The sequence below is a fragment of the Myxine glutinosa genome, chromosome 5 (assembly GCF_964187855.1).
Source record: "Myxine glutinosa chromosome 5, kmMyxGlut1.1, whole genome shotgun sequence".
Lineage (NCBI taxonomy): Eukaryota > Metazoa > Chordata > Myxini > Myxiniformes > Myxinidae > Myxine > Myxine glutinosa.
Genome location: NC_136265.1, coordinates 211,592,324 through 211,618,284, shown reverse-complemented (window position 1 = coordinate 211,618,284; position 25,961 = coordinate 211,592,324). Strand labels below are relative to the sequence as shown.

Below are 25,961 nucleotides of genomic sequence, written 5' to 3'. Positions count from 1 at the left end.
TTTGGTGAAGATCCGTATCCAAGAATTTGAAGTGATTTTTCCACCATGGAGTGATAGGTCTTAAATGGATATCTTACAGGATATCTCAAAAAGTTATGGATTCATTTGGATGAAACTTTGTGGATAAGCTGGGTGTTTGACGAGGATGAATTGATTCGATTTTGGTGAAGATTCAGGTCCAGATCCGGCCTATCGGTGCGATCCAAAACATAAACTGTTCAGCCTGGCGTAAGTATATTCTCCACTGAGTGCCGTTTTAGTTGCGTTGATGTTTCGGTTTGTCGTTCAGGAATGAAGGAAGGCCACATTCCAGTGGATTGGGAACTGAGTACCCTCGTCCCTCCATACAAGGGGAAAGGTGACCCTCTGGATTGTGGCTCGTATCGAGCGATAAAGTTATTGGAGCATGGAATGGGTGTTGGAAAGGGTGTTGGAGAGGAGGATAAGGAAGAAAGTGAAGATCGACGAAATGCAGTTTGGATTTATGCCAGGAAGAGGAACGACAGACGCGCTTTTTATTGATGCAGTTGCAGGAGAAGTACATGGAGAAGAGGAAGAAGTTGTTTCTTGGGTTTGTTGATCTGGAGAAAGCTTTCGATAGGGTTCCACGTGAAGTAGTGACATGGGCATTGAGGAAGTTAGGAGTGGAGGAATGGTTGATCAGAGTAGTGATGGCAATGTACAAAAGAACGCGCACAGCTGTAAGGACGAAGGACAGGAACAGTGGCGAGTTTCAGGTGAAGGTGGGACTGCATCAGGGGTTGGTACTAAGTCCACTACTATTTGTAGCTGTGATGGAGGTGCTGGCTCAGAACGTAAAGGAGGGTTTACCGTGGGAGTTGTTGTATGCAGATGATCTGGTGTTGATTGCAGAAAGTATGGATGTACTGAAGGAGAAGATGAATAAGTGGAAGGAATGTATGGAGACAAAAGGTCTGAAGGTGAATATCGGATAAACGAAGGTGATGGCAAGTGGTAAAGCATGTGGTGAGGTGGAAAGAACTGGGAAGTGGCTGTGTGCTGTGTGCAGGAAGGGTGTCGGAGTGAATTCCATTCAATGTACAATGTGCGCTGAGTGGGTTCATCAAAAATGTAGTGGTTTGAGAGTGTCATCAACCAGTGTGGCAGTTACATTCAAATGTAAGGTGTGCACAGAGGGAGCTGCAGATGGAGGAAATGTTGATTTGGATCTTGGAGACAGCGTGAAGCTGGAAGGTGTGAAAACATTTTGCTACGTCGGAGACATGCTGAATGGAGAAGGTGGATCAGACTCTGCAACGGTTGCTTGAGTGAGATGTGCATGGAAGAAGTTTCGCGAAATGAGTGGAGTGCTGACGAGGAGGGGAGTGTCGTTGAAGCTGAAGGGAAAGGTGTATGCTGCATGTGTGAGAAGTGTTGTGATTTATGGGAGCGAGACATGGGTAATGAACGTAAAGCAGCAACGAAGGATGGAAAGGGTGGAAATGCGAATGGTTCGGTGGATGTGCGGAGTATCGTTGAGAGAGGAAGACAAATGATGAATTGCGAAAGATGATGGGAATAGAGCCTGTGATGTATGCTGTGAAGAGGAACAGGTTGAGATGGTTTGGTCACGTGTTGAGGAAGGATGAAAGTGACTGGTTGAGAAGAGTGATGGAAATGAATGTAGAAGGAAGTAGAGGACGGGGAAGACCGAGAAAGACTTGGCTGAAGATGGTGGAAGAAGAAATGTGGGCAAGGGGGTTAACAAGGGGAGATGCAGAAAATAGGGCAAAATGGAGAAGATTGTCATGGGGACTGCAAGGCTAACCGTCGCTCTTGCAGGGAAAATGGCCTTAAAATGCCTGTTGTTGTTGTTTGTTGTTCAGGAATGAATACTTGATATTTCAGAAGATCATCAAGCTTGACTATGAGTTCCCAGAGAAGTTCTTCCCGAAGGCACGAGACTTGGTGGGAAAGCTGCTGGTGAGTTGTTTTTTCCTGCAATCTCGGCCAAATGTTTTTGTTGTGGTTACAATGCCTCAATCTTTGGCATTGCCCTTTAAATGCTTTTTTTTCCCTTTTTTTTTCTTTTTGTTTTTACTTAAATACAACGCTTTTTAGGGCAGGCTTTAGGTTGAACTGATTGGACGCTCCCTGAGCTTTATTTTATGATCTACACTTGCATATGGCAAAGATGGCAGTACTTTGATTGTTGTTCATTGTCATAATCAACAAACACGGTGGTACTATCATCCTTTGTTTCGTCATCATGTGGTCAAAACGTTATGACTGGATTTTTAATGCCACAATGTTGTTATTTCTGGCAATCACATGACAAGCTCGATTGTTGCAAAAAAATTAATATATAAAGTTTTAATGAAACTAAATTTCCCAGCTTGTTCTCCAGCACCAATTGTTGCATATTGTTCTTTCATGTAGCTTATTATATCTACTTCCCGAACCGTTAAATTTGATGAAACAAAAGAGATGTTTTACCTGTTGGAGGCCATATTTTGCTCGTGTGGTTAAACTGTGCGGTAGTTTTGATTTGTTGCATTGTTAGTCACAGTGGGTGGACGTTATTAGTTTCTTCACAATAAACCTTTATCCAACCTGGGTTTGCATGTTCTTTTTTTTTTTTTTTTTTTGTATACAAGATCGAGGCTCGTGAAAGAGCTAACATTAATCACACAAAAAGACAAACCGACACACAAAACACAAAAAAGAAGGGGAGCGGCAGACAAGATGGGGAGAGAGGGGGAAGGACACAAAAGAGAGGGGGAAGAGGGGGAAGGACACAAACACAACATTTGAGAGCAGGGACATCGGGAGGACTTGGGGGGAGGTAGGAGAGGATTAAAACAGATGAACACTGCAAGGACTCTGGGGTGAATTACCGGGGGTAGAAAAGATCAAGGTTTTCGATGGGGGACGATAAGAGATGGTGGTGAACAGCTGTTTTAAAGACCTGGAGGGAGGAGTGGGATTGAAGGGAGTGGGGGAGTTTGTTCCAGAGGCGGGAGAAAAGGGGAATGAAAGAGTGAAGGTGAGCAGAGAGCCTAGACTTTGGCAGTTTAACCATAAGAGGGTTGCAGGCAGATCTTGTGCGACCTGAAGGAATATTGGGGGGACAGAGCACAGAGAGAGCTGGGGGAGCAAGGCCGGAGAGGAGTCGGTAGAAGACAGAAAGACCACCAACCTGCCTGTGGTGAGTGAGTGAAAGGCCCTCGGCTTTGACTACATCGCAGGAGATTCCAATGATTCTGAAAGCTTTGGCCTCAACAGCGTGAAGCCGAGCAAGGTGTGAGGCAGGAGCACCAGCCCAGAGGGGGGAACAGTATTCCATTGAGCTGCGGATGAAAGCCTTGTATGTGGTGAGGAGCTCAGGTGTGCCAAGGAAGGACTTCGCACGACGGAGGATGCCCAGTCGGCGACTGGCTTTGGAGGCCAGCTTGGAAATGTGGTTTTCCCAAGAAAGATCATGGCAGATAGTGAGACCCAAAAGCTTGAGCGACAGAACTTCTTGGAGAGGATTGTTGAGAAAGTAGATGGGAGGGTTGTCCAGTCGGTCCTTTCGGAGAGAGATTGTAAGAGTGTGAGATTTGTCAGGATTGAAAGACATGTTCCACTTGTTTGACCAGTCTGTGATTTTGTCCAGGTCTGCAGAGAGTGAGGAGGCTGCAGACTGCCGATCTGAGGGATGAGGAATGGAGCGACAGAGAGTAGAGTCGTCAGCAAAGAGATAGAGGATTTTCAAGAGCTTCAAAATAACTCGGCCCACTTGAATCCTACGCTGCTGTCAGCAATGAAATGCTCGCGTTGTTCTCGTGGGCGAGACGCGCCATGCATTTCCTGTTCCATTAACGGAGTGATTCACTGCATTGATTGATTCACATGCCCCAAAAGATATTTAAAATGCACTTTCAAGTCATGACAGACCCAGGATAGAGTTGGATAACAACGCCATACTTAAATCAACAGGATGACACTCGAGTTTTAGGTTATTATTTGTAGTAGTATGGTATAGTGTCGGTGGGGGCATTGTATCTGGGAGAATGCCATTCTTTGGGTCCTAACTGTCCCTTGTATATTTATTTAATGAATGATATGGATCCCATGGTATCTTTGAAAAATAGTAGTAGGTGTGTGTGATACGCTGTCCACAGCTACGCTGTATAAATTCCCTGTCTCCCTGTTTTAGGTTAGGTGTAAGAATATGGTGAGTACATTTAAGTGGGGAGGGGGGAGATTTGCACCAACAGCAGGGTAAAGAGACGTAACAGAGAGACACTTGGAGGAAGAATGGGTGTGGGGAAGAATATTGATCAAATGGGGGAGATGGGGGGGGGGGGGTGTAGTGTGAGAGCAGAGGGAGAACATAAAGGTTGAACAAGGTGGATGTAAACCCAAACACGGCAAGAACAGGGAGGGAAATGTCGGGATGAAGTGCGTGGAGCACAAAAATATGATGAGAGAGATGGGCGAAAACACAACCTGGAAAGGAAAGGGTATGCTACGGTGGGTTAATAAGGGTATAAAGGATCATCAATATAGATGGGCATGACCGGAGGTCGTGGTTGAACAGCCATCCTGAAGCCTTCATGGGAAGAATGGGATTGAACAGACTGAGAATGTTGGTTCCCTGGGTGTGGAAAAAGGTAGATCAAATTAGTGAAGGTGACCAGTGAGCCTATATTTTAAGTGTTTCACCGTAAGTGGGTTACTCGTAGACCTCATGTGCCTTGCAGAAGTTTGGAGAGTGGGTGAGGAAGGGAGAGGTGCAGAGCGTGGAAAGGGCTGGGGGTGCAAGACCAGGACGAGGCATTCGAAGACAGAGAGACCACCGAACTGTTGGCAATAATAAAGCGATAAGCCCATAGACTCAGCTTCATTGCGGGAAATTCCAATGATCTTGAAGGCCTTGCTTTCCACCGTGTCGAACTGAGCAAGTTGTGAGGCAGGTCCGTTGGGAGCGTCGGAGTAGCATGCCCAAGGTAGAGTGACCAGGTCTGAATCCAAATTGATATTATGAGATGAGGTCATTGGAGAAAAGGAATTATTTTGTCAACTGCGATGATGGATTCCATCACCTTACTGATTATTGGAAGTAAGCTAATAGGTCTGTAGTTGAGGGGATCCATTTTTGCACCTTGTTTATGCAATGCGGTGATGTTGGCTGTTTTCCAAGCCTATGGAAGATGACCTGGGGGAAATGATGGAGTGAAAAGGGTAGAGAGAGGAAGAGCAGGAGACTTTGCAGGGAAGTTTGTTATTACTAAGTCCAAAAGAGAGGATTTGCCATTGAGAGAAATCTGGGTTGTAAAGTTTACAGATTGATTGATGCAGTCCCATAGTCCCATAGTCACAGAGTCCTTCACAGAAGTGCCGTGGCTGGCAATGGAGGACCCACACCCAGCCAAGTTGCATGGTGACATTTGAAATTGCCACATATGAGGAAGAGAGACATGTTTTTGTAAAGCCCCAGACAGTTCTCTTGAACAAGCCCACAGCACAGAGACCGCCGATCGATCTCCCAGAAGCAACCCAGAGATCCCCCACATCCCGGATGGTGTACCCCCGCCTTCACAAAGTCACGACCACAACAGAGTTAGTCCGAGAGAGAAGAGACAGACAAGAAGGAAAGGGTTGGTCCATGGAGACCGATCAGCGTTCTAACCATGACCGCACTGCCCCTACGAATCCTGGCAGCAGGGAAGAATGGGGAACATTTGGCCCTCGACTTGCGTTGGGGCGTACAATCATTGCGAAGAGGCATCCGCAATAGTTGCCAAGGACAAGAGAGTTGGAAGAAGTAGTTAAAACTTGGTCCATGTTGTTGGAGAGATTTAAATGGAGTCGTCACTGTTTGAAGACTGTACATACCACACAATGACGAAAATGAGGTGGGAGTGATGGTGAAGTCATAGCTTGAGGTACTCCTGGTGTTTGGAAGATGTAAGAGCAGTACACAGAGTGAGAAATGGAGTTCTTTATGTAAAGTGAGACTCTGCCGCCAGGACGTGGTTCAGGTCAATCAAACCGGAAGAGGCAAAAGTCAGGGAGAAACACTAAGGGATCAGGGACATCCTATGGGGGGTGGGGAGGAGGAAGGATTCTGTTGAAGAGATGATGTCCATTTTATCAGCAGCAGCCTGGACAGAAAGATGTCAGTTTGGTGCTGAGGGATCGGATGTTTGAGGTCCACACAGTTTGGGACAGGGGTTGAGGCTCTGTTGGCAGGTTGAAGGAATGTGGAAAGGAGCTTGGAGAATGGGCAGGGGAATGGGGGCAGCTGTGAGGGGTGGGTTGGGGGCTGGGATGGTTAGATAGCTGATTTGGTGGGGTGGGGAGGGGCTGGGGTGAAGCTTGGAGTGGTGGGGTGGGGAAGCTCGGAGGGGTGGGATGGGGAAGCTTGGAGGGGCGGGATGGGGAAGCTCGGAGGGGCGGGATGGGGAAGCTCGGAGGGGCGGGATGGGGAAGCTCGGAGGGGCGGGATGGGGAAGCTCGGAGGGGCGGGATGGGGAAGCTCGGAGGGGCGGGATGGGGAAGCTCGGAGGGGCGCTGCGAGGGGTGTGCGTTTTGCTGTATGGGGAGTGGTGCAAGTTGAGAGGGGGCATGCCTGCAGTGGACATAGAGGGTAGTGTGAGAGGCAAGACAGGAGGAGGTGAGGTGAGGTGAAAGAGAAGATGGGAGAAGTTGGGGTTAGGGCGGAGAGAGGGGGAAGATTGTGGTGGTGGGATTAGGGGAATGCTGAAGAGGGAAACACAGAGGAGTTGCATTGGGAGGATGCGGCGATTTTGGAGATAAGATGAGGAGAGGGTACTGACTTTGCGGTGATGGATGTGAAGGGGAATAAGCGACATTTTAAATGACGTATGGATACTAAATGTGGCCTTTTGAGCACGTGCTGTGTGTGTTTACACTGCGTCGGTCTGGCTTGCAGGGCATCTTTTACCCGTTATAGCCAGCATGAAATCTGTGATTCAGATCTTTTAAACATAATTTTCAGCATTTCAATGAAAGAGTGGCTATTTCAGGATGGTTAATCATCATTGTTTGTTCCTGAATGAAAATCGGACTCATGGAAATATAGGAACATGAGAAGTATCTATGGGAGAGAAGTTTGGTTCGTACCATTTCCTGCTAATACAATTAGCTAGCAGCGGCCGTAGTTATAACGCACATACAGTGCCTTCAGAAAGTGTTGAGACTCAGTGACGTTTTTCACAATTTGTTTTGTTACAGCCTGAATTGAAAATGGATTAATTTGAGATTTTTGTCACTGATCTACACCAAATACACCATAAAGTCATAGTGGAATTTTGTTTTGTTTTTTAGAATTTTTTCCAAAATAATTAAAAATGAAAAGCTGAAATGTCTTGAGTCGATAAGTATTCAACCCCTTTGCTGTGCCACTCCAAATTGTGCTGAGGTGCATCCAATTTCCTTTGATCATCATTGAGATATCTGTAAAACTTGATTGCAGTCCAACTGTGGTGAATTCCATTGATTGGACATGATTTAGAAAGAAACACCTTTCTATATGAGGTCCCACAGTTGACAGTGCATGTCAGAGCAGAAATTCTACCATGAAGTCCAAGGAACTGTCCGTAGAACTCCGAGATAGAATTGTGAGGAGGCATGGATCTGGGGAAGGGCATAAATCAATTTCTCGGGTGTCGAAAGTTCCTAAGAGCACAGTGAGCTCTATCATTAGGAAATGGAAAGAATATGGAACTACCTAGACTCTTCCTAGAGCAGGCTGTCCGACCAAACTGAGCAACCAGGCAAGAAGGACCTTGGTCAGGGAGGTGACCAAGAACCCAATGACCACTGACAGAACTACAGAGTTATTTGGCTGAGATGGGAGAACTTGCCGGAAGGACAGCAGTCTCTGCAGCACTTCACAATGCAGTATTCATGGGAATGTGGGCAGACGTAAGCCACTCCTGAGAAAAGGGCACATGTACCACGGTAGGAGTTTGTAAAACGGCACTTGAAAGACTCGGAGAGCATGAGGCAAAATAGTCTGTAGTCTGGTGAGACGAAAATTGAATTATTTGGTCTGAATGCAAAGCACGACGTCTGGTGGAAACCAAGCACAGCTCATCACCATCTAACACCATCCCGACCGCGAAGCATGGTGGTGGCAGCATTATGCTCTAAGGATAGAGGGAACAATGAATGGAGCCGAATTCCTCACTTCCGCGGTTGTTAGTTTCGAACACCGCTTATCATTGATCATGAACCATACACCGCTTCAATCGATCAACTTTGTATTCACGACATTGGGATTAAGGTGTGATGGTAATATTTACTATATTATTATTATTACTATTACGAAAGCGATACGACTGAAACGATACACTACTGTATTCAGAAACCTGGGCTTAATTTGTCCGAAACGGTCCGAAGGTGAGGCATAAAGCCGAAGGCCTATACGTACCGTATTGTTGGAAGAGCCGTAACACCGATGCTTTTGATATTTGATGGTCATTTTAACAATCGGTTTGTTTGTGTTTCACACTGAATGAAAAACGTCAAGGTAGAGCATGGAGATTGTGATATATGACAGGTCCGACGATATTTTCGGCCTGAACGGCATATAAATCAAAATGGCGGTGTGTGGTCAGCCATCTTGCACCGTAATGACATCACAGATGTAATCATGTCACATCACCCCTGTCATGTGACCAGATCCTCAGCTCTGATTGTTGTACGTTTGTGGGGGACATACATACAGACAGACAGACACTGTTTTAGATGGCTTTGCCCTATCGTCTATGGCTCTATGCCATAAAAAGGGTTTTACATTTGTGACTCCAATCATGTGCTACCTTTCTTGAATCCAATGAGATTTTAAAGATATCCAGTTAAAAGTGTTAAAATTCGATATTTTTGTTTACTCCAAATAACGTGCTCTCTGAGATGGTAGTGACACCTACATTCTGTCAAGTTATCGGGGCACTCTCCAAGAGACTTGATTGTTTTTTTATATATTATCATTTTATTCTTCATCTTGGCTTGTTTGTTTTGCACATTTGTACATTGCCTTACACCATCTGGTCGTTTGGACAGGTGACGGACCCGGGGCAAAGGCTCGGCTGTGAGAACTGTGGAGGTTTCCAGCCCTTGCGCTCGCACCCTTTTTTTGAGGGAATCAGCTGGGATGACCTGCACTTGCAGACGCCACCAAAATTGACTGCGTTCCTCCCTGCCATGACAGAAGACGATGAAGACTGCTATGGGAATGTAAGGCACTTTCAATCTCCGATATTTTCATTCATCTCTCTCTCTCTCACACTTACACACGTACTCACACACGTACTCACACGCACCTCGGTGGATATTTGAGACCTGGAAGAGCTCCATTCCGCCTTCTGAAACCCGAATATGGAGATAACCAAACACACACAAAACACAACACACAACCACACACACACAACCACACACACACAACACACACACACAACACACATGCACACAACACATGCAAACAACACACACACAACCAACACGCAACACACACGCAACACGCAACACACGCACGCAACACACACAACACACACACAACACACACGCAACACGCAACACACACGCAACACACACGCGACACACACACGACGCACACACAAACAGACGACGCACACACAAACAGACGACACACACACAAACACACGACGCACACACAACACGACCCACACACAAACACAAACACACACGACGCACACACAAACACACACAACGCACACACAAACACACGTGATGCACACACAAACACACACGATGCACACACAAACACACACGATGCACACACAAACACACACGATGCACACACAAACACACACGATGCACACACAAACACACACGATGCACACACAAACACACACGATGCACACACAAACACACACAAAAACACACGATGCACACACAAAAACACATGCCGCACACACAAACACACATGACGCACGCACACACAAACACACACGACGCACACACAAACACACATGACGCACACGCAACACACACATACACGACATGCAACACACACACATACACGTCATGCAACACACACACATACACGGCATGCAACACACACACACATACACGACATGCAACACACACATACATGGCATGCAACACACACACACACATACACGACATGCAACACACACACATACACGACATGCAACACACACACATACACGACATGCAACACACACACATACACGACATGCACACACGCACACACGCACACACGCACACACGCACACAACACAAACACACACAAACAACACACACACACACACACACGCACACAACACACGACATGCAACACACACACACACACACACACACACACACATGCACACACGCACATACAAGACACACGCACATACACGACACACATACACGCACATATGCACAAAAATAATCTATCACTGCAAGCTTTTTATAGTTAACAGGTAACAGGCTTTTAGATTTTCCTTTAGTGTCAGACAGCCTTGGTGGGAATATGCGTCAGCAGTGTGTGTGGGATGTTCACTGTTTGTGTGAATCACCTGAATGAGACGATGGGCGGAAGATTCTGCGCCAACAAGTTATTGGAGTAATATTTTGTGTCTACGAGATGTGATCCGGACGTGGTGACAGGTATTTTAGGAATGCTTTCTGACCTTGACAGTTGTAGAGCTGACGTGTCTATATCTCCTGGTTTGATTTTGGTGTTTCATCAAAGCAATTAGTCATTTCACACGATCGGTATCCCATGTGATGGTGAGAATCAAATTAGTCATCCCTGTAGATTAATCTCATGAAACGATCATCAGTTTTCCATCCTACTCGCCACCACCACCACCACCACCACCACCCTAAGGCCTACTGCATCTCCTTCAACCCCTCACAAAACCATTTACTTGACGTCTGCTTTCCTTCTCACAGATGACGGCTTCTGTTTTATTTTTGTAATTTTTTTCTCCCCTATTTTTTTTACTAAGTCCACTACTATTTGTAGCTGTGATGGAGGTGCTGGCTCAGAACGTAAAGGAGGGTTTACCGTTGGAGTTGTTGTATGCAGATGATCTGGTGTTGATTGCGGAAAGTATGGATGGACTGAAGGAAAAGATGAACAAGTGGAAGGAATGCATGGAGACAAAAGGTCTGAAGGTGAATATCGGAAAGATGAAGGTGATGGCAAGTGGTAAAGCATGTGGTGAGGTGGAAAGAACTGGGAAGTGGCCCTGTGCTGTGTGCAGGAAGGGTGTCGGAGTGAACTCCATTCAATGTACAATGTGCGCTGAGTGGGTTCATCAAAAATGTAGTGGTCTGTGAGGGTCATTAACCAGCGTGGCAGCTACATTCAAATGTAAGGTGTGCACAGAGGGAGCTGCAGATGGAGGAAATGTTGAGTTGGATCTTGGAGAAGGCGTGAAGCTGGAAGGTGTGAAAACATTTTGCTACCTCGGAGACGTGCTGAATGGAGAAGGTCGATCAGACTCGGCAACGGTTGCTGGAGTGAGATGTGCATGGAAGAAGTTTCGGGAACTGAGTGGCGTGCTGATGAGGAGGGGAGTGTCGTTGAAGCTGAAGGGAAAGGTGTATGCTGCATGTGTGAGAAGTGTTATGATTTATGGGAGTGAGACATGGGTAATGAACGGAGAGCAGCAACGAAGGCTGGAAAGGGTGGAAATGCGAATGGTTCGGTGGATGTGCGGAGTATCGTTGAGAGAGCGGAAGACAAATGATGAATTGCGAAAGATAATGGGAATAGAGCCTGTGATGGATGCTGTGAAGAGGAACAGGTTGAGATGGTTTGGTCATGTGTTGAGGAAGGATGAAAGTGACTGGTTGAGAAGAGTGATGTAAATGAATGTAGAAGGAAGTAGAGGACGGGGAAGACCGAGAAAGACTTGGCTAAAGATGGTGGAAGAAGAAATGCGGGCAATGGGGTTAACAAGGAGAGATGCAGAAAATAGGGCAAAATGGATGCGATTGTCATGGGGACCGCAAGGTGTAACCCCCACTCTAGCAGGGAAAATGGCCTTTAAAATGCATGTTGTTGTTGTTGTTGTTGTTGTTGTATATCACCTTTATCTATCAATGTTGTTGAAATGAAGATCAAATAGCTGTATGTTGAAATATCTTGAAAAAGTCAAAACTTTACATGGGGTGTACTTACTTTTTCACGTGACTGTATATTGAGTTCTGAATCAAAAACAAAGGTTCTGTAATATTAACAGTGAAACAAAGAATTGTGGAGACCAAATACTTTTGTCAATTTCAACTTATTTTTGAGAAAATTGTGAGTTTTTAGAAAAAAGTGCAAGGGTGCCAATATTTTTGGCCATGACTATACATATGCGAAAGATTTTGTTTTGTCATCCATCCAAAGATGGCCGACTGACGGCCTTTAATCATTCCAGCAAAATTGCTAAAGCTATGCTGTGGGCTATAACATTTTATGCCTGCTTGTTTAGTCTGGGTGCCATGGACATGGTGGATGGAGTAGAGCGACAAATGTGGGTGGGGTCCGACATCCAATGAGTTCAAATTTCAAAAATCGACCCCCAACAAGAACCACAACAACAACCATGTAGAGTTATTGTAGCCCTGTGACACATCGAACACATAGTGCGGGTTATTGTTGAGGTGAGGAGTTTTGTCAGTGATTTTGACTGATTCTTTCCAAAGCGAATCCTGGCCTGAATGTTAATGTCAATAAAAATTGTCTTTGGGGCTCATGGAAGAGCAGAACAAGGTTGACAGATAGCTTATAAGGGACTTGAACCTATTGTTATGTTGGAAGAGGTATGAATTAGGTTGCATGTTACGTTAGTGTGGTGAATGTCTTTGCGTACGTTAGAACATTTTTTTTGTAACCAGGGACCCGTTAGAGTGAAGTTGTGCTGTTATTACTTATGTCGTGAGGGGGCAGCGTTGATTAATTATCGACATTAGGTAGTAAAGCATTGTTACTCGTACATTATTCGTACTTGATCTGTGAATCAAGTGAGGCACCGAACCGAGCAAGTTAAGGAGAAAGGGGTGAATTTTGGATGTCAGCAGTTCTTGTTTGGGCCGATAACCCCCTTCGTGGCCCACGCTCTGTTGTTACAAGGCGTCCAGCATGACGCCGGCCGTTACCAGGACCCCCTTTGGGCAATTGGAAGATCCGTAACGTCTATGCTTTCGATATTTGATGGTCATTTTAACAATTGGTTTGTTTGTGTTTCACAGTGTATGAAAAACGTAAAGGTAGAGCATGGCGATTGTGATGTATGACAGGTTCGACGATATGTTCGGCCTGAACGGCATAAGAATCAAAATGCCGGTGTGTGGAGTCGGCCGTCGTACGCTGTAATCACATCACATCACATCATCGCTATCATGTCATCACATCACCCCCTTGAAACAATTTCCTCATCGTTCATTTGCAGATAGTTGGCTTAGTTTTGATGAACATTAGAGCTGTTGCTACTGCTTTTTGAGTCTTTGAAAACCATACCCAAATATATTTGGAAACAGCACCTATGCCTTGCACGAACTCACTATGAACCAAATGAAGATTTTCTGAACTGTTTCTAATGTGCCCACAGTATGAGGACCTGCTCAGTGCATTTGGTGGTTTGTATCTGGATCAATCACCAGCTATCGACATCCCTGGAAGCGCCAAAGCAGGTCGTAATGGGTCCAGCACAGTATCTCCTTCGCCGTCACCTGGCTCTGCACGTGTCAGCGACAGCAGTCTCGGTATATCACCGCGTAGTGAAGGTGACTCTCTGAGGAGAACCACAGCCGTGGACGATGATGGGAGTTGCTTGGATCTGGAGCTGGAGCTGTCTTTGGAAGAACATCGGCGTCTGCTCGATCGACAGGCCAAAGAGAACCCCTGGTTTGTGAATCCACAACTTATTTTGTGAAACTTTGATCAACCTATGGCAGTAGAATTGTCAAAAGAATTACCACTAGAATGGTAATCGGTAGTTGCGCATACCTATGCCAGGCTGAACAGTTTACGTTTTGTATCCCACTGATGGGCTGGATCTGGATCCGGACCCAAACCAAAATCTAATCTGCTTGTTGATGTCCTCATCCCCCTTGTTTTGCCATAATTCGTCCATAACTTTTTGAAATATCATGCTAAATATCGTTGTTGGTCCCATCTCTCAACGGTGACGAATCACTTTAAAAAAAACAAGTTGAACTTCTCACCACAAGTTAAACTTATTTCGAAATGAACTACAGGAATGTATCTTTTGCTGTGCTTTTGAAAAACAAGTACAAAAAGTTTCAATTAAAACAAAAGCCGCGTCGATGTTACACAATGCCTAGATGCAGCTGTGCCTATAACGTCGATGTTATAGGCACAGGACATTCCTATTGATTCGATTACTTGATGTTATTTTTGTGCAAAGTGAAAATATATCTCGGCAATTTCCCGTGTGTGGCGACGAATTTTTAATATATCTCGGCATTTCCCGTCTGTTATTTCAGGCGGTGTATGACTGACCATGCCGCGATTTAAAAAAAATATATCTCGGCAATTTCCAGTGTGTGGCGACACGTGAACGAAGCTATGCTCCTCTCTCCACATTATTGTGACGACGTATAAATTAAATATTTCATCGTGACGATTGTCATCAAATGGACGAATTTTTAATATATCTCGGCATTTTCCCGTCTGTTATTTCGGGCGGTGTATGACTGACCATGCCGTGATTGTAAAAAAATATATCTCAATGGACTTGAAGTTACAGGCCTTTGAGAATTCATTTAGGTCTATAAAGGGCAACTTTCATCGGATTTTCTTCCCGTTTTTTTTCAACCGAGTCTAAAACTATGTTAGCGACTGTGAAAAATGAAATGATATATCGAATTAGATTTCAAATAAAACTGTGTGAGAGAGGAAGACACCACGGGCCTACAAAACAGGCCTCAAAGCTATGCGAGTTAATAAAATGGTGGATATTTGTTTATATGAAGCCTCTCCCAAAATGGGTGGAGCTATGGTTCCCAGAATTGGTGGAGCTTTGAGGTTTTGTCTTCTCTGCAAGAACAAGAAGAACAAGAAGAAGAACAAGAACAAGAATAACAACAACAACAGCAGAGGGCACTCTATTAGCAGCGTCTGCGACGCGGCTAAAAATTAATTTCTCGCTTCTGGATCCAGATCTTCACCAAAATCGAAATAATTCTTCTTTGTCACACACACGACCTCTCCACCAAGTTTCGTCGGAATCCGTCCATAGCCTTTTGAGATATTGGTATTAAACCCATCACTCAATGGTGAAAAATCATTTTAAAAAATTCTCTGATCTGAATCCAGATCTTCACCAAAATTGAATCATTTTTTCCTTGTCATACACCCAACCTGTCCACCAAAATTTGTTCAAATCCGTCCACAGCTTTTTAGATATCCTGTTCACAGACAGACATGGACAAACAGATGGATGAAAACATAACCTTCTCCTATATTGGTGGCGGAGATAATAATGTAAATCCCTTTTTTTGCAATTTACACAACAATGAACAAATTGATGTTGGACACAAATTCATTTGTCATTATAATGGTGTCTTTATCTTCTTCTTCTTCTTTCCATCTGGCCCTAGACTCGGTGACATTGTGGTTAGAGCATCTAATCTTAGTCTGCAAGATCAGTGGTTTAATTCTGACCTTGGCCAAGTCATACACAACTTGATACTTCCTTGCTTAACACTCAGCATTTGGAGGAGAGAGCATGTTTAAACCTTGTGGGTTGGCATCCATCAGGAGAGCGGAGAGATGCAGATTTCTCCTTTTTTTAAATGGCTCACTGACTGCAGAGAGAAAAGCGACGCAACTAGCTTGTGCAGCCGGAACCCAGAGTGCACTGCGAAGTTGCGTTCCCCAAAGTCGACAGCTTTCTTTGTCTCATGTTTGAGTCGAGTCTTTTGTTTTTTTACTATTTCATATCTTTATACCGAGTCGAGGCTTGTGGAGGAAGTAGAACATCAAACGGATCAGGATGTAACGGAACAAAATGAACAGCAGAAAGAGCGGGGAGAAACGCACAACAGCAGATTTGGGGGACAAAATAGAGAGATACTTCAAAGATGAGGTTATTTGAGGAAGAACGAGGACACCGGGGGTGGATAAAGTAGACACAAAAGCAAACTCCCAGGAAGAAAACCAGGGAGGTTGGAAGGATGGGCTTGGGGAGAGTTAACGGGGGTGGAAAAGATCATGGGTTTGGATGGGGATGATCTGAGATGGTAGTGAACATCTGTCTTGGAAACCTTGAGGGTAGAGTGAGACTGAGGAGAAAGTGGAAGTTGATTCCACAGGTGGGAGCAAATAATGAATGAGTGTAGGTGTGCAGTCTTTCTGAATTTTGGGAATTTCGCCAGAAGGGGGTTGTTGGCAGACATTGAGCATCTTGCAGAAAGCTTTGGAGAGAGGTGTGAGGGTGGTAGGACAAAGCATGGAAAGAGCTGAGGGTGCAACATGAGAAAGGAGGAGATAGAAGACAGAGAGACCACCGACCTGTCTCTGATGGTCCAAAGAAAGAGAGGTCCAAAGGATTTCAACCAAACGTGACACAAAGATGAACTGATTCAATTTTGGTTCAGCAGGTCAAATGTCATGTGCCCTTTTAAAAGTCATTTTGCAGACTGAAAAACTCGTTGAAGCACACTGATGTCTCTCTCCTACTTATCTCTCTCCTTCCCCCTCCTCCTCCCCCTGCGCCTCTCTCTCTCTCTCTCCCCTCCCCCCCCCCTCCTCTCTCTCTCTCCCCTCCCCCCTCCCCTCTTCCTCCTCCTCTTCTCTTCTCTTTCTCTCTCTCTCTCTCTCTCTCTCTCCTCTCTCCCCTCTCTCCCCTCTCTCCCCTCTCTCGCCTCTCTCTCTCCCCTCTCCCCTCTCTCTCCTCTCTCTCCCCTCTCCCCTCTCTCTCCTCTTTCTCCCCTCTCCCCTCTCTCTCCTCTCTCTCTCCCCTCCCCCCTCCCCTCTTCATCCTCCTCTTCTCTTTCTCTCTCTCTCTCTCTCTCTCTCTCCCCTCTCTCTCTCTCTCTCTCCCCTCTCTCCCCTCTCTCCCCTCTCTCTCCTCTCTCTTTCTCTCTCTCTCTCTCTCTCTCTCCCCTCTCTCACCTCTCTCTCTCCTCTCTCTCCCCTCTCCCCTCTCCCCTCTCTCTCCTCTCTCTCTCCCCTCCCCTCTTCCTCCTCTTCTCTTTTCTTCTCTTTCTCTCTCTCTCTCTCTCTCTCTCTCTCTCTCTCTCTCTCCCCTCTCTCCCCTCTCTCGCCTCTCTCTCTTCTCTCCCCTCTCTCTTTCTCTCTCTCTCTCTCTCTCCCCTCTCTCTCCCCTCTCTCTCCTCTGTCTCCTCTCTCTCCCCTCTTTATCCCTCCCTTTCCCCCCCTCTCTCTCACTCCCTTTCCCCCCTCTCTCTCCCTCCCTCTCTCTTCCTCCCTCTCTCTTCCTCCCTCTCTCTTCCTCCCTCTCTCTTCCTCCCTCTCTCTTCCTCCCTCTCTCTTCCTCCCTCTCTCTTCCTCCCTCTCTCTTCCTCCCTCTCTTCCTCCCTCTCTCATCCTCTCTTTCCCCTCCTCTCTCTTCCCTCCTCTCTCTCCCCCCCTCTTTGCTCCTCTCCCTCCCTCTTTGCTCCTCTCCCTCCCTCTTTGCTCCTCTCTCTCCCTCCCTCCCCCTCTCTCTCCTACCCTCTCTCTCCCTCCATCCCCCCTCTCTTCCTCCCTCTCTCTCCCTCCCTCCCTCTCTCTCCCTCCCTCTCTCTCTCTCCCTCCTCCCTCTTTCTCTCCCTCCTCCCCCTTTCTCTCCCGCTCTCTCTCCTCCCCTCTTTCTTCCTCCCTTTCCCCTCCTCTCTCTTCCTCCCTCTCTCTCCCTCCTCCTGCATTCTCTACCTCCTCCCCTCTTTTACTCTTCCCCCCCCCTCTCTCTCTCCTTCCCTCTTCCCTCCTCTCTCCTTCCCTCTTCCCTCCTCTCTCCTTCCCTCTTCCCTCCTCTCTCCTTCCCTCTTCCCTCCTCTCTCCTTCCCTCTTCCCTCCTCTCTCCTTCCCTCCTCTCTCCTTCCCTCTTCCCTCCTCTCTCTCTCTCTCCGTCCCTCTCTCCCCCTCTCCCCCTTCTCTCTCACTCCCTCTTCCCTCTTCCCTCCCTCCCTCTCCCCTCTTCTCTCCCTCTCTCTCCCTCCTCTCTCCCCACCCTCTTCCCTCCTCTCTCTCCCTCCCTCCCTCTCTCCCTCCATCTTCCCCCTCTCTTTCTCTCTCTCTCTCTTCCTCTCCCTCTTCTTCTCTCTCTCTTTTCCTCTCTTTTCCTCTTCTTCTCTTTGTCTCCTTCTCTTTCTCTCTTTCTCTTTCTCTCTTTCTCTTTCTCTCTCCCTGTCATGTGGTCTTTGTTTTTCATGTGACTTTTAATTTACATCAAGTGTAACAGTAGGTTGACATGTCATGTGAGCAGAGACATATCGCTTCAATTTCCCTTTTCATTTGTGTTGCTCTTTTTTATTTTCTAATTCAGTTGTTTTGTTTTCGGTGCTCTTTTGACCGTCTCTGACGTTGATTTTTGTTCTAGCTGGAGCAGTGTTTGATAACTGTCACACCAGATTTATTTTTATATCGATGGATCTTTAATCTCCGACTTGAAAACGCAATAAAACACTTGTACAATTTTTCTGCAAACTCCAGTTTCTGTCAGCTACTTCCCGGTCCATGTCCTTTTGTCCGCAGTCACCACTCTAGCTGGAACCAGCTGTTTCGTGCTCCGATGTACCCCTGTAACCCCCAGCTGATATGCGTTATTTTATATGCAGGATAAATAAGGGTGCTGTTCTGTTCTCATTGCTGATATTTGTTCATTACTATTCCAGGCACTCGTTTGTGGAGAACAATCTGATCTTCAAGATGGGGCCGGTGGATAAGAGAAAGGTGGGGTGTGCATTGATCTTTATGTGCTTTGCTTATGTACCATTTTAGCACTGCTTTGCTGTCTCAAGTAATGTACTCGTATAATTGCCTCCACCACCAATACAAAGCTGGATGGAGGTTGTGTTTTCACATCTGTTTGTTTGTCCGTCCGTCTGTCTGAAATCGTTATATCTGAAAACGTTATAGACCGATTCAGACCAAACTTGCTGGACAGGTTGGGTGTGTGACGACGACAAATTGATTAGATTTTGGTGAAGATCCAGATGTGGATACCAGATTAATTTTTTTAGTGATTATATTCACAATTGAGAGATATGGCCAAAAAAGATGTATATAGCAGGATATTTCCAGAAGTTATGGACGGATTCGGACGAAACAAGATGTATGTGTTGGTTCGGTGACAACAAGCTGATTAAATTTTGGGTCTAGGTGTGGCCTATCGTTGGGATACAAAACGTAAACTGTTCAGCCGAGCAGAGGTATGCCCTCAGCCGAGTCCCCCGAGGGTTTAAACCTATTTCTCTTTTTATATTTTTGTAGAACAATGCTATTCTTCGTAATAATGGGAACTTTGTTGATGCCCACTAATGGTGAACATAGATTGTGTTAATTTTTTTTTTGCTCTGACACCCAGTGGCTTAGTCCTGGTGTTGGCTTAGCGGTTAGGGTGCCGGCTTGGGATCCGAGGATCCTGGGTTCGAATCCCGGTCGATCGCTGAATTAACGCCAGGGGGGTTGACTCAGCCTGTCATCCTTCCGAGGTCGGCAAATTGAGTACCAGCTTGCTGGGATGAATGATCACGGTGTGTACCCCGGTTTAGAATAGGTACACCGTATCCCTGCGCATCGTAAGAGCGTGACCAAGGGTTGGCGTCAGGAAGGGCATCCGGCCATAAAAACATTGCCTCAAACAGGGAACCATGATTGTCATGGGGCCCGCAAGACTAACCCCTGCTCTAGTGGGGAAAATGGCCTTTAAACGATCATTCATTCATTCATATATTCACCCAGTGGCTTAGTCAGGAAGGAATTTGGTGATGTGGCCTTGATCTTGTGTAAAAAAAAATGTGGGATTGCAACAGCTTGGTATGTGCATCTGAGCCCTTTATTTGGTTATTTAAACTTGAAGAAAATTCGGATTTTAATTGAGAGAATTAATACATCTGCTTATTAATATATTTTCTACTTTGTATTGTTAGACAGAGAGAGAGAGAGACAAACTAAAATCCAATGGCAGACAGCTATGTACTTGTACAGCAAAGTTACTGCACAAACAGCTGTACAGATGTCACCTAATCTTCGGATGTAAATATGCATGTGCCATTGGAGCTTGAACATTTTGTAAATCTTTCTTGGGTTTCATATATTTATTGCATATGCACAGTGGTGCGGTGGTAAGTGGAAAAATTTTAATTTTTGAAAGGAGAAGTGAGGAGGGATACGTAAAAAAAGAGGTGAGTGCAGGGGAGAGTAAAGAGAAAGGACATTGGCAAGAGATGGGAATACCAATGCTTCTGTCAAAACCTCGACTGATTCTTCAACGTGGACCTGACGGCATCAGCCCACGGGTCCTAAAATCCTGCTCTGCCGCTCTATCTCACCCTCTCTTTTGCTCAAGGTTATCTGCCATCAGCTTGGAAATCAGCAAACATTACCGCTTTACACATAAAAGGTGCAAAAACAGATCCTTGCAATTACAGACCAATCAGCCTGCTTCCAATAATTATCAGCAACGTCATGGAATCCATCATTGCTTCGGATATGAAATCTTTCCTCTTCTCCAATGGCTTGATCTCTGATGATCAATTTGGTTTCAGACCTGGACACTCGACTATGGACATGCTGCTTCTGCTTTCTCAACAATGGATGGAGATCCTCAATGCCAAACAGGAAATCAGAGCTGTCTCACTTGACATATCACGTGCCTTCGATACGGCCTGGCACCCCCCTCTGCTCACCAAACTCTCCTCCTATGGTACCCATGGTGCATGGTAACCTCCATGCATGGCTTGCGGACTTCCTCTCCAGGCGCCGTCAACGTGGCCCTGAATGAAATTCTCTCGTCCCCCCCCCCTTCCTGTTAAGGCTGGAGTTCCCCAAGGCAATGTTCTGGGCCCTGTGATTTTTCTGGTATTCATCAATTATCTTTCTGACTCTCTGGAAAATCCTCTCTATCTCTTTGCTGATGACTCCACTATCTGCCGCTCCATTCCTCATCCCTCAGATCGGCAGTCTGCAGCCTCCTCAATCTCTGCAAACCTGAACAAAATCACAGACTGGTCAAACAAGTGCAACATGTCTTTCAAGCCGGACAAATCTCACAACCTCACATTTTCTCCGAAAAGACCATCTGGAAAACCTTCCCATTTACTTTCTCAACAATCCTCTCAAAGAAGTTCTGTCACTCAAGCTTTTGGGTCTTACGATCTGCCATGATCTTTCCTGGGAAAACCACATTTCCAAGCTGGCCTCCAAAGCCAGTGGCCGACTGGGCATCCTCTGTCGTGCGAAGTCCTTCCTTGGCACTTCTGTGCTCCTCACCACATACAAAGCTTTCATCCGCAGCTCAATGGAGTACTGCTCTCCCCTCTGGGCTGGTGCTCCTGCCTCACACCTAGCTCGTCTTCACGCTGTAGAATCCAAACCTTTCAGAATCATTGGAATCTCCCGCGATGAAGCTGATTCTGAGGGCCTTTCACTCGCCCACCACAGGCAGGTTGGTGGTCTTTCCTTCTTCTACCGACTCCCCTCTGGCCGAGCTCACTCAGCTCTGTCTGTGCTCTGTCCTCTGAATATTCCTTCAGAACTCACAACCTCTGCCAGCAACCTTCTTCTGGTGAAACTGCCAAAATCGAGACTCTCTGCTCACCTTCTCTTTCATTCCCCTTTTCTTCTGCCTCTGGAACAAACTCCTCCACTCTCTTCAATCCTACTCCTCCCTCCAGGTCTTTAAAACAGCTGTTCACCACCATCTCTTGTCTTCCCCCATCCAAAACCTTGATCTTTTCTACCCCCATTAAAACACCCCAAATCCACCTCTTCCAATCTCCGACTTAATTCCTGAAATTCTTGGTAGTGTCAACTTGTTTATTAACGTGTACCCCTCCCCACCCCCCGCCCCCCCGCCCCCCCCCCGCCCCAGCCCTCTCCCTACTGCAGTTTTTTTTTTTCTTCTTTTTTTGTATACTGAATCGAGGCTCGTGAAAGAGCTAACATTTATTTCACAAACAAATCAACCAGACAAACAAAATATACAAAAAGAGGGAGCAGAAGACAAGATGGGGAGGGAAGGGGAAGCACACAACCACAACATTTGAGAGCAGGGAGAAGTGTGGGAGGGAGAGGGCTTGGGGGCAGGAGGTGTGGGAAGGGGGGGGGGAGGCGGGGGGGAGAGGTATAAAACACAAGGGGACCGAAATTAGCGGGGGTAGAAAAGATCAAGGTTTTGGATGGGGGAGGATAAGAGATGGTGGTGAACAGCTGTTTTAAAGACCTAGAGGGTGGAGTGGGATTGAAGAGAGTGAGGGAGTTTGTTCCAGAGGTGGGAGAAAAGAGGAATGAAGGAGTGAAGGTGAGCAGAAAGTCTTGATTTTGGCAGTTTAACCATAAGAGGGTTGCAGGCAGATCTTGTGCGACCTGTAGGAATATTTGGGGGACAGAGCCCAGAGAGGGCTGGGGATCTCCCGATGTCCTTGTTCTCTGCTGTTGTTGTGCTTGTGTGCTTCCCTCTCTCTCCGCATCTTGTCTCCCGCTCCCTATATTATATGTTTTACTTGTCCGTGTATGTTTTTTGTGTTTAAAGTTTAAAGTTTGTCCGTGTATGTTCAATTCTTGTAGAGCCACAGCTGTACAAGCCTGGTAATTGATAAATATTTAAAAAAAATGCAATTTCACTAGTTAATTGTGGTTATTCTTCTGTTGTATGGAGAACAAGGCTGCAGGGTAGCATCATTGGCTGGGGTGCGTCAGTGCCGCTCCTGCATTGCCCTCTGCTGGATAGCGCAGGAATTTGGAATTTGCTCCATGGTGCCGGTGACAGTTCGCGTACTCTTTGTGAAGGCCACCGTGGGATCTTTAACATTGACCAACTAATGCCGATAGACAGGACGCCCGTTTAACGTCCACCCGAGGGACAGCGCACACATTGATCACCCTGCCTGTGAAACACTGGGATAACAGTTTATAGCCAGGTCAAGTTTCGAACCCTGGCTCGGCAGCTTAGAGGCGAGTGTGCACACATCCAGGCCATCCTGTCAGCCCGTCAATTATGGTTCATGCACGCTTGTGTTTTGTTGAAGTTTGCTCCAAGGAATTTCTACGTTTATTTATCGTCAAATTGTGAAATTTTCAATTTTTTTTGTATGCCTAGCTGTACTTGTCGAATTAATTCAAGCGTCAGTATTAAAGGGATTCCTATGTGTTTTGTTTTTCTTTTTTTTGTTGTATATAAGATCGAGGTTCGTGTAAGAGCGAACATTAATCACAAAAAAACAAACCTACACATAAAACATATAATAAAGGCAGCGGGAGACAAGATGGGGAGAGAGAGGGAAGCACAACAAGTACAACAGCAGAGAACAGGGACATCGAGAGGGCTTGGGGGGTTGGAGGCATGGGAAGGGGGGGTGCGGGGGTGGGAGAGGTATGAAACACATGGACCCTGCTAAGACTTCCAAGAAAGAAGTCGGTATTTCAAAAAAGTGGATCTGGGGTGAATTAACGGGGCTAGAAAAGATCAAGGTTTTGGATGGGGGAAGATAAGATAAGAGATGGTGGTGAACAGTGGGGTTGAAGAGAGTGAGTGAGTTTGTTCCAGAGGTGGGAGAAAAGAGGAGTGAAGGTGAGCAGAGTTTTGATTTTGGCAATTTCACCATAAGAGGGTTGCTGGCAGATCTTGTGCGACCTGAAGGAATATTTGGGGGGACAGAGCACAGACAGAGCTGGGGAGCTGGGCCGGAGAGGAGTCTGTAGAAGACAGAAGGACCACAACCTGCCTGCGGTGAGTGAGTGAAAAGCCCTTGGAGTTAGCTTCATCGCGGTAGCTTCCAATGATTCTGAAAGCTTTGGTTTCAACAGCGTGAAGCCGAGCTCGGTGTGAGGCAGGAGCACCAGCCCAGAGGGGAGAGCAGTATTCCATTGAGCTGCGGATGAAAGCCTTGTATGTGGTGAGGATCTCAGGTGTGCAAAGGAAGGACTTCTCATGAGGGAGGATGCCCAGTCGGTGACTGGCTTTGGAGGCCAGCTTTGAAATGTGGTTTTCCCAGGAAAGACCATGGCAGATAGTGAGACCCAAAACCTTGAGTGACAGAACTTATTGGAGAGGATTTTTGAGAAAGTAGAAGGGAGGGTTGTTCAGTCGGTCTTTTCGGAGAGACATAGTGGGATTCAGTTTTGTCAGGATTGAAAGACATGTTCCACTTGTTTGACCAGTCTATGATTTTGTCCAGGTCTGCAGAGAGTGAGGAGGATGTAGACTGCCGATCTGAGGGATGCAGTATGGAGCGGCAGAGAGTGAAGTCATCAACAAAGAGATGGAGAGGATTTTCCAGCGAGTCGGAGAGATCATTGATGAATGACCAGAAAATGCACAGGGCCCAGAACACTGCCTTGGGGAACTCCAGCCTGAACAGGAAGAGGAGATGAGAGAAACCCATTCAGGGCCACACGTTGCTTACGACCAGAGAGGAAGTCTGCATGCCATTCGTGGAGATTTCCATGGATACCATAGGAGGAGAGTTTGGTGAGCAGAGGGGAGTGCCAGACTGTATCGAAGGCATGTGATATGTCAAGGGAGACAACTCCGATTTCCTTTTTGGCATTGAGGGTACACACATACCTTCCTTTCTGCTCCAGGTCCATCCATTGTTGAGACAGCATAAGCAGCATGTCCAGAGTAGAATGACCTGGTCTGAATCCAAATTGATGATCCGAGATCAAGCCATTGGAGAAGAGGAAGGATTTGATGTCAGATGCGATGATGGATTCCAGGACCTTGCTGATGATTGGGAGCATGCTGATTGGTCTGTAGTTGCAAGGATCTGTTTTAGCATCTTTTTGTGTAAAGCGGTAATGTTGGCTGATTTCCAAGCAGGTCGCAGATGACCTTGAGCAAATGAGAGGGTGAAGAGAACAGAGAGAGGGTGAGATAGAGCGGCAGAGCATGATTTTTGGACCCGTGGGTTGATGCTGTCTGGTCCAGTTGCAGAATCAGAGTCGAGGTTTGACAAAAACTCCTCCACCTTGTCAGGAGAGAAGGACACAGAGTCGAGGAGCAGCTGGGTTCGACTGGGTAAGGTGGGTGCAGAGAGAGAGACTGGTTTGGGACACAACATTTTGAGGCAAACACAGAGTTGTCATTCGGCTTTTTCACGTGTGGTGTCGGCTGTGTAGCCGTTTGAGGTAAGGGAGGGAATGGAGGGGGAACAAACACCAGAAACGGATTTGACCAGACGCCACCAGGATTTGGAGGAAGGAGACAGGTTTGAGAGTTCAGTCTTGAGAGTGGAGAGATATTGTTTCCTGGCACTCCTGAGGGTAGACACACACTTGTTCCGAGCTTTGTGAAAGGAACTGAGATTTCCTTCAGTTGGATTAGCCTTCCATGAGGTCAAGGCAAGTTGTTTCATGGCAACTGCCTCACCTCAAGCTTCAGTGTACCATGGACGGGAGGAAGGGTATGACAACTGAAGACGAGATGGGATAAATCTGTTCATGAGAGAGAGAGAGAGAGCAGTTTACTTTGGAAGAATTCCCAGTAAGAATTGATGTCAGAGGCAGTAGAGATGGGAGACCATTCCAGATGATTGATGGCTGCTTGAATACCGTGCCAGTCAGCCTGAGTGAAATGTCAGACTCGTCGGCGCTGATGAGGCTCTCTGAGAATGGCCAGAGAGATATCCACTTTAACAAGCACATGATCAGAAGAACCTTTGGTCAAAATCAGTTTGGTCAAAATGGAAAGCTTGATCATCTATAAAAGGGGAAAGGGGGAAATATAGTGTATCATCTGTTCTTCCTTATTGAATGTCATTTATTATTTGTGGTGCAAAGTATTTAAAACAGCAAAACGTTGTATTTTTTTTGTTTACAAAAT

The 25,961-nt window shown here is 46.2% G+C and overlaps 1 protein-coding gene across 1 annotated transcript in view; it reads left to right on the top strand.

Annotated features, from left to right (window-relative positions):
- Positions 1 to 25,961, top strand: part of PDPK1 (3-phosphoinositide dependent protein kinase 1) — a 112,657-nt gene that overhangs the window by 77,946 nt on the left and 8,750 nt on the right. The window contains exons 9-12 of the mRNA XM_068114963.2: positions 1,848 to 1,944; positions 9,040 to 9,213; positions 13,557 to 13,852; positions 18,811 to 18,868. Coding sequence (XP_067971064.2) covers positions 1,848 to 1,944; positions 9,040 to 9,213; positions 13,557 to 13,852; positions 18,811 to 18,868 — 625 coding nt within the window. The remainder of the gene's footprint in view (positions 1 to 1,847; positions 1,945 to 9,039; positions 9,214 to 13,556; positions 13,853 to 18,810; positions 18,869 to 25,961) is intronic.